This window comes from Bison bison, unplaced genomic scaffold (genome assembly GCF_000754665.1).
Source record: "Bison bison bison isolate TAMUID 2011002044 unplaced genomic scaffold, Bison_UMD1.0 scf7180017864452, whole genome shotgun sequence".
Classification (NCBI taxonomy): Eukaryota; Metazoa; Chordata; class Mammalia; order Artiodactyla; family Bovidae; genus Bison; species Bison bison.
Genome location: NW_011495014.1, coordinates 2,751,725 through 2,760,689, shown reverse-complemented (window position 1 = coordinate 2,760,689; position 8,965 = coordinate 2,751,725). Strand labels below are relative to the sequence as shown.

The 8,965-nt window shown below is 35.6% G+C and overlaps 1 protein-coding gene across 1 annotated transcript in view; it reads right to left on the bottom strand.

Moving 5' to 3' along the window:
- Window positions 1–783: 783 nt before the first annotated feature.
- SCN7A (sodium channel, voltage-gated, type VII, alpha subunit) overlaps window positions 784–8,965 on the bottom strand; it is an 80,548-nt gene continuing 72,366 nt past the window's right edge. Inside the window, exons 21-25 of the mRNA XM_010858940.1 lie at window positions 8,504–8,561; window positions 7,645–7,778; window positions 5,697–5,801; window positions 5,113–5,383; window positions 784–2,199 (exon numbers count right to left, since the gene is read on the bottom strand). Coding sequence (XP_010857242.1) covers window positions 1,133–2,199; window positions 5,113–5,383; window positions 5,697–5,801; window positions 7,645–7,778; window positions 8,504–8,561 — 1,635 coding nt within the window. The 3' untranslated portion in view covers window positions 784–1,132. The remainder of the gene's footprint in view (window positions 2,200–5,112; window positions 5,384–5,696; window positions 5,802–7,644; window positions 7,779–8,503; window positions 8,562–8,965) is intronic.

Here is an 8,965-nt window from a genome sequence, read left to right as displayed (position 1 = left end):
TGCCTGTGACTAAATTTTATTACATGAAAACAACTATTTGTGCCTATCTTTAAAATTAATTTTACTAGTGAAAATTAATGCTTAGTATTTTAAAGTTTTTCAAACAGAAAGTATTTTACAGAGTATTATGTATGTGATGAAATAAAAGTAAGACAAAAAATTTGGAAAAATAAATGAGAAAGGAAAACTTAACTTGCATACACTAATGTTATAAAACACTACCACTAACAAACTCACATTTTGATCTCCTAGTTCAGAGTCCACACGGTTTTAGTGATTCATTTCTTTCTTAAAGTTATATATAAAGAAAATGAAGTGCCGTGAAAAGTAGTTAAAGTGATTACTATTTTCTAAGGAGAAATGAGAAAAATTTGAAAATGTAAGCCATAAATTTAGTTCCCTTTATGTTCTAGGAACCTGTTCTCTTAAAAGAGCTGGTCCTTAACTGAAACTGGCCAAAGAGATGAGAAACTGGGAACCCAAGAGCAATGAAATAACTAACTCCCAGACCAAATGTAAAATAAAAACAAAACAATCAAAAACAAAATCTGGGCTCTAATCAATATTTTTCCAAAATGGTTTGGATCAGCAGCCCAAGAGTCTCTCTGATTGATCTCAAAGGCACTTCTAAGAACTGCATTTTCCTTTCCCCTGACTGGTATCTGTCTAGGCTAGTTTATGATTCAGTGGCCTGTAGCACTGTATTATTTTTTAAAACACCACTTTAAGAAAGTACTTGTTTATTTGTAATTAAGTCCTATTAGTGGTGACTTTAATCTCATCAAGTTAAAGTAGACATAAAACATATAAAGAAGTTCCTTTTCCTACTAATTTCTGCCATTATTTCCTTCTTGTTCAAGAAGAAGTACATACCATATAAGCCATATAGAGAAACCAAGTATTGGAATATTAAACAACAATTTTAACCTAATTAACTCTGCAGTAATATTAAGGGGTTGTCTTGGTTAGATTGAATATTTAGGGGTAAATATAAGTTGGACATGGGATCTTGTGAGCACAAGCTAATCTTTCATGGGTTATAAACCAGTTGATTATTAAGTGAAATCTTTACTTTCTTAAACTTTTAACATTTGGGGGACATGTAAAAAAGGTGAAAAGGAAGTAGGAGGGATTATATCTGGCTTTGAAGTATTGACACTCCCTCAGCTTTATCAATATAGGAATCTTCTTTGATAGCTTGAACTTCCCTGTCACCATCTATCATATGAGTATCTGAAGTATTTTTGTCATTCTGCCTCAAACGGTAGCTTTTGTAAGCACGCTGAATGATGGTTGCTGAGACTACCTCTTGTTTTCGTTTCAGAGTAGTTGTAATTGGCTCATATGTGATCTTAAAAGTGTTAGCTAATGTCAATCCTGATTCCATCTCTGAAAGAACTTTCTCCATGCTCAGATCTTTACCCAAAACTCTCTTTGTTAAAGCAAGTAAGACGTCAAGGCAATGAATTCTGTCTCCAACAGCCATGGGAAGATCCATGGCAACAAGCTGGCCCTTGTTGGGTTTTGCCATGAAAAGAGGAGGATCAAGAGCAGCTGCAAAGTCTGAAAGCTTGCTAGAGTCTATGTACTGGGTTCTCTCAGGATCGAACCTCTTCCATACCTGAAAGAATTTCCTAAAATCTTCCTCACTCAATGTCTTGGCTTTTTTTTTAGAAGCAATATTTAAAAACTCCATGACAACAACAACGTACATGTTTACAATGATCAGCCTAGTTAAGAGGATGTAACTGACAAAATAAATAATCCCAAGAAAGGGATTGCCACAATCTCCTCTAACCTGAGTCCCAGGGTTAATTTTATTAGGATCACAGTCAGACCATTTACTATTGAAAACTGCATTGAGCATCCCATCCCAACCAGCAAATATTGTAACTCGGAAAAGACAGAGCATACTGCTGCTAAAGGTTTCAAAGTTGGACATATCGTCAATTCCAGCTTCCTTTTTAACATAGGCAAAATTGTACATTCCGAAGATGGCGTAGATAAACATAATCAGGAAGATGAGAAGACTGATGTTCAACAAGGCGGGGAGGGACAGCATCAAAGGAAGCAGCAGATTATGGAACAACTTTAGTCCTTTCTCAGGATGCAGAATGTGGATGATCCGTGAGAGAAGTATCAGTTGCACAAGGGAAGGAGATACAAGGTAATATCCTACCATCAGAGGCAGAAATAGTCCTTGGTGTAGGAAAAAATAAAGCAGGCAATACCATTATTTAGAGGAATATAAATTATTTTACATTTGTTTTTTTCTACATGTTCAGATAATTAATCCTTCCCCTATAACATTTGGCACACATTGAAAGTTTGGCTAAGCCAAATACTAATAGTGGCAATATTCAGCATCTAACAAATTTGGATGAGGATTTGGATGAGAATTATTTCTACCATAATTTCCAGGGTATTAGGGATCAGACACTTCTGGAGTCACAGATGGCATATATCCATAATGTAGGACAGTAGTCATATTTTTTTTTTCTGATTGCAGTTAGACCCAGTAATTTAGTTCAAATCAACTTTTACTGGATACCTAATAAAGGTACCATGAAAATATGCAAAGATAAATGACATGACTTCTATCCTCAAAGACCATATGATATACACAGTAGAGGTAGACATTTAAACTAATTATCATGCAAAGCAGAAAGACCAAGTTGATAAATATAATTGAAAAAATACTTTGCATTCAGATTCATAGATTATAATTTGGTTTATTAACTTGATAAATACCATATGGACCCTTAGGAACTTTAAATGTGAATAAACAAGTTTCGGTCTAGAATTTTTCTTTCCTGCTGTGGTGAAAAGAGAACTATGAGAGTGAGACATATAACTATAAAACAAGGTGAAATTATAATTACCATAAAAAAAAAAACATAAGGAAAGTTCTCTGGAAGTATGGAGACAGTGTGGTTCATTTTGAGTTGAAAAGATGGAGAAGGGGAAAATCTTATGGAGCTTCTAAATGAGATGGTATATTTGCTGAATCTGGAAGGATTGTGTCTCACATTTCTGTTGATATGGTTATATCTTACATATATCCCCCTCTCCATTGTGCTTTAGTAAACCTGCTGCTGCTGCTGCTGCTAAGTTGCGTCAGTCGTGTCCAACTCTGTGCTACGCCATAGACGGCAGCCCAACAGGCTCCTCTGTCCCTGGGATTCTCCAGGCAAGAATACTGGAGTGGGTTGCCATTGACTTCTCCGAGTGAACCTTCTACTCTGACTCAAATGTTCATTTCTCCTCAATCTTCCAAACTCTTACATTATGCAGGAGGTTTCCCTCTTTAATTGTAAACACATCTTTACTCCTTGTTCACTAAGATTTTAGATAAGAAAGGAAGTGAAGAAAATTGTCTATCTTGAGGACACTACTTCCCCTCAAGCACAGACAGCTCATTCTTTCCCACTCAACATTTCTCAGTGTAGAAAGATGGAACGAGCAAGCATCTTTCCTTCTTTCCAATGTGATTTCCAGATACTCCTCTTTCACATTAATTTTATAAAGAAAAAAATTTTGACAGTTTGTGGATCATGCCATTCAACTATACCATCTCCTACCATTCCTTAGCTCTATGATCTGTTCATTCCCCCTCCTTCATATTCATTACAGACTTTAGTACACGGCTCAGTGTTGTCCATACCACCAGCACCCATCTTTCAGTCTTTGGCTTTGTTAACTTTAAGACTCTCCATCATTTTACTTTAGTTATACCTATCTATCAGTATGTTCTGAACCCAGGATAGCTGACCTTCTGAGATCTCAGATTTAAACATTTTGTCTCAGACTGCAATTTCCTCTCCTTCTATATGTCTGATTCAATTACTCACTCTCATTTCAAACCACATGGCTCCTTACTTTCATTTTCCTCCGTTTTCCTCCTTTCAGCTCTCTCCTGACTTCATGTACTTTTCTAGGAAGCTTCTTGCTACTGTCTATCAGTGTTGCCTGCACTGCCTCTATTACCTGCTGAACGAGTTAATTTTCTGGAGGTACAACTGGGCAGAAAGTTTATCCACATTTTCACTACTGACTGCACAGAATAGTACTTGACAGTAACACTGAGGTATTGTCCATACTCTTATGGAGATAACATTCTAGTATGTGTTTATGGGAGGCAGACAGTAAGCCTTTTCTGCCTAGAACACTTTTATCCTAGATTCTTGGCTACCTCCTTAACCAGTGGGTCTCCATTAGTTTTCTGCCTCTTCTGTGAAGCTTTCTCTGACCTCTACTTACTGATTATGTGCATCTCACTTTGTTGTGCTGCCGTGGCACCCTGTGCTTCTTCCCTTACCAATACCTTAATAGCACATTAAAATGTCCTATTTAATTATCTGTATCCTTTGATAGATTATAAACTATGTATATACAAGAATTATGCCTACCTCATTTGCTACTGAATTCTTCGCATATAGCATAATACCTATTCACAAAGAGGATAATCAAATATATCTGTTAAATAAAGGACTGAGATCTCCAGAGTAAGAGAAAACTTGTGACCATTTCATAAAAGCCTAAAACTCTAGTGTTGTGAAAGTAGTAAATGATTTTAGAGATTAGAGGAAAGAAAACAATGAGTTCGAAAGGTTCTATCACACTAAAACATAAAGGTCCTGCTGGTGTCATCTTAAATAATGTATGTGATATACTGAAGGGATAATTAAGCATTTATCGGGTGGTCTGTGTAATAAAGTCTATATATTAACTCAGAAAGTATTTTTCAGTATGTTATATATCTTTCAGGCATGTGTACATATGTAAATGTGAAAATGTAAGGCGTTCCCTGGTGACTTAGACGGTAAAGAATCTGTCCGCAATGTGGGAGACCTGAGTTTGATCCCTGGGTCAGGAAGATTCCTTGGAGAAAGGAACGGCTACCCACTCCAGTATTCCTTGGGGGAAGTTGGGGCTCTCCTGGTGTCCCAGATGGACTAACACTTTCACTTTTTTCAAGGCATTCCTGCTGGAAATAAAGAGTCCTCCACCTCTTGTGTTTATTAAGAGACTATACCTCAGAAGATGATTACTATAAGAGGTTGACTGAATTAATATTATTACAAGTGAAAATCTGAGTAAACAAAATCTTACCTGTAATAGAGAAAACAACCACCATGAAGTCAAAAATGTTCCATCCACTGGTGAAATAGTTACAATGGAAGACGATGAGCTTTAGTACACATTCTCCAATATATAGCATAACATAAACTGAGTTAATCCAAAACAGAGCAGTGTCGATTTTTGGGCTCTGTTCATCACTTTGTATCATAATGGTTATTGCTTGGAAACATATAAGAGTCATAATGATGATATTAAAAACTCGACTTGTTACCAAGTCAAAGATGAATCGTTGGAACTTGTTCTGTGTATAAAGGAAAAAGGTGTAATATTCTTATTAATAAGATATTTATACACATTGTCTTTAGATTTACAACTTCCCTCCCAGCATAAATAGTAGAATTCATGAAGACGAAGATGTTACCAAACTATAATTACAGCATATAGTCAAAGCAAATAAACAAAAAGACCATGAAAAGCTGTGTCAATGAACACTTTTAAAAAATTATGTCAAAGCATTTATTGTTAAGAATTTTAAAAACACATCTTCATTTGTAATACAGAACATATAAAGGAAACTTTTTCAGAAAGCTAAAAAAATCTAGATGTTTCCTTACTTCTGGGAGAGGTACTGGTTGTTGAGAGTCTTCACACATCAGCTTCTTCAGTGCACGATACTGTTTCTTCTGTTTCACTGTTATAAAGATATTTGAGCCTCCCTGGTAAAGCAATGAAAGAAAAAGATACTAAAATCATATTTAATCCACACTTCACCTTATATTAATATGCATTTTCTAAAGCTTGGCAATTATTGATTTAATCCTCTAAAGAATGCTTAACTGCAATGAACTATATAATGTTTAAACGTGTCTGACTTTCTGCACAAAAATCCATACAAAATACAGAGTATACACTGGAAAAGATGGATATTCAATTATATTTTGATGCATTTTGCTGTGGTAGTCAACCCTATTTTAACTTTTTAGTTACTGGGACCTACTTCTTGTTAGAGACAAAAGAGAAACAGCAGAGGATATCTGGAAAGGTTACTAAGAATAGTTAACCTCAAAAGCTGAACTTAATTTGTACCTTTCAGTAATCAAGAAAAAATAGAACTGGTCATATACTTGTTTTTATATGTTCACAGGTTACTTAATTTTCAAAATACTATCAGAAGATATCTTTTCATTATTATTCCAAAAGCACCTAGTACTTACAACCCTTGATAATACCTTCTAGGAATTATTCATTTTGTGTTTCTAGTGTTAATTTCAGTATCTTATATAGAAAAAGCAAAGTGAATAAGAGGTGAACATTTAATCTAGGAGTTAGGAATTGTTACTGCCCATGTCAGGACTGCTGCTGCTGCTGCTTCTAAGTCGCTTCAGTCATGTCCGACTCTGTGCGACCCCATAGACCGCAGCCCTCCAGGCTCCCCTGTCCCTGGGATTCTCCAGGCAAGAACACTGGAGTGGGTTGCCATTTCCTTCTCCAATGCATTAAAGTGAAAAGTGAAAGTGAAGTCGGTCAATCATGTCCGACTCCTAGCGACCCCATGGACTGCAGCCCACCAGGCCCCTCCGTCCATGCGATTTGCCAGGCAAGAGTACTGGAGTGGGTTGCCATTGCGTTCTCCGATGTCAGGACTGGGTCACTTAAGTTGACGCGGTTCACCAATTTGAAGCCCCTGGGCAAATCCTAGAATGTTATTCCATTGGGCTGAAATCCTTAAGAAGCTGAAGTATACAGTCCAATGACCACTGATCCTTCTGCATGCATGCATGCTAACTAGCTTCAGTCCCTCTAAGCCCATCTAAATACTCTAATCCCATCTAATTAGTGCAGACTCAGAATGGTTTGTTCACCAGATTCTACACCAGATTGATGACTTTGCTAAATACAAAAGTTCAAGATTAAACTATTCTTTTCTTTGATTCACTAGAAGGCATTTCTACACTTAATAGAAAGTAGATCCCTGAGGTTAAAATAAGTGGATTTATATGACATTTGAGGCATTTGTATTAACAGAAGCCCTGAAGGGAGTCTTCATGTGGAGATGATACTGAATATGGGTTTTTGAATTCTGCCTCTGAATTTTCTTATTTGTTTCAAGGAACTCCTATTTAGGTCACCTAATTAGGATTTATGACCCTCTACTTCTAGCAGAAAAAGCCATTTCAACTGACAAAGATGTCTCTGCTGGGTACAATTTTGAACCACTTTGAGTACATCAAAGAATAAAAAAGTGTGGTTTATTTTTCTTGAACATCTTCACATATTTGTGCAGATGCAAAAGAATGCTATTTTTCAGCATGTCATGATTTACAAACACATACACGGAAACAGTTGTAATGTTTAATGTTTAAACTTGTCTGTGCTTATTTGAATATAGAAAATAATGTAAAGATAAAACATTTTAGCAATATTCAATCTGCAGGAACATAAATAATTTTTAAAGATAAGTACCAGATAAAAATGCTATTAAGCTGAATCTAAAACCAATTATTTGAAGCAGGACATTTTTCCCCCCATGGGCACTGATTGAGAAAGAATATTTATACTTATCTTTATTTTATGCTTGTGGAAATTGGCAACAATAGCACCAATCAACATACTCAGAGGAAGAAATAATCCAATGATAATAAAGTCAATAAAGTAACAACACATATAGATGTTGTTTTCAAAATTAGGTTGCATATCTACCTAAAAATTAAAAAAAAAATAAGCAAAATAAGGCAGAGCACAGAGGATTTTTAGGTCAGTGAAAATATTCTATGTGATACCCTTATAACTAAGGGTATATGTTATTACACATTTGTCCAAACCCATAGAATGCACAACACTGAGTGAATTTTGGGGATCATGGTGTGTTAGTGTAGGTCTATCTTTGGTAAAAAATATAGCATTGTGGTGAGTGATATCAATAGTGAGGAGGCTATGCATTTGTGAGGGTAAGGGTATATGGGAAATCTCTGTAACCCCCTCTCAATGTTGTAGATCTAAAACTGCTCTGAAAAAAAAAAATACGTGAAAAAGTGAGAAAATAGCAAAATATTGACACTGACTTTTTAAAACGTAAGATTTAGAAAACATTTTAGGACAAGAAAATCCAACAGTGAGGCAGTATTTCCTCTTTGTTCTTTGGTGAAGAGTTATCACTGCTTTTATTTGAATTTTAAAGTTTACTGCATTGGTTTAATCATTGTTATGATAATCTTCAAATGTGCCTACTGGGCCTCAACCATTGTATATAATTCTGGAAGGAGTTCATTGTTCATGAAATAGTCAGTCTGAATGAACTTTCTCTCTAGCACAAGCATTTGCTATTATCATGTTAATTACTCAATTATTGCTTGTGTCCTGTCCTTGAATTGCAAAAATGACTTTAGCCAACCTTAAGGATGGTTCTAGGATTGTACTGTACTTACATCAGTAGAATCAACTGCTGAATTCATAATAGTGATCCATCCATTAAATGTTGCCTGTAAAAATGGCATGTATTTAATTCTTATGGAAATCTTATGCTTTGAGGCAAATAAAAATTAAAAGTCAATGTTATTAATACAATAAAACATTTGATTAGTAAGGTTAATCACACTTCAAAATACTGTGTAACTGAGATCTTTACCACTTTCATTATTACATTTATATTGTCTATTAAAAACTATTTAAAGCTATGAAGTTTATTTGTAGTAACTTAAAATATTTTAAAACAGTATAAATAAAAAGAGAGAGCTGGTTAGATAGATGGATAAATGGTAAATAACTACATGCTGCCTAAGTGTCATGCTGCTGCTGCTGCTAAGTCACTTCAGTCGTATCCAACTCTGTGCGACCCCATAGACGGCAGCCCACCAGGCTCCCCTGTCCCTGGGATTCTCCAGGC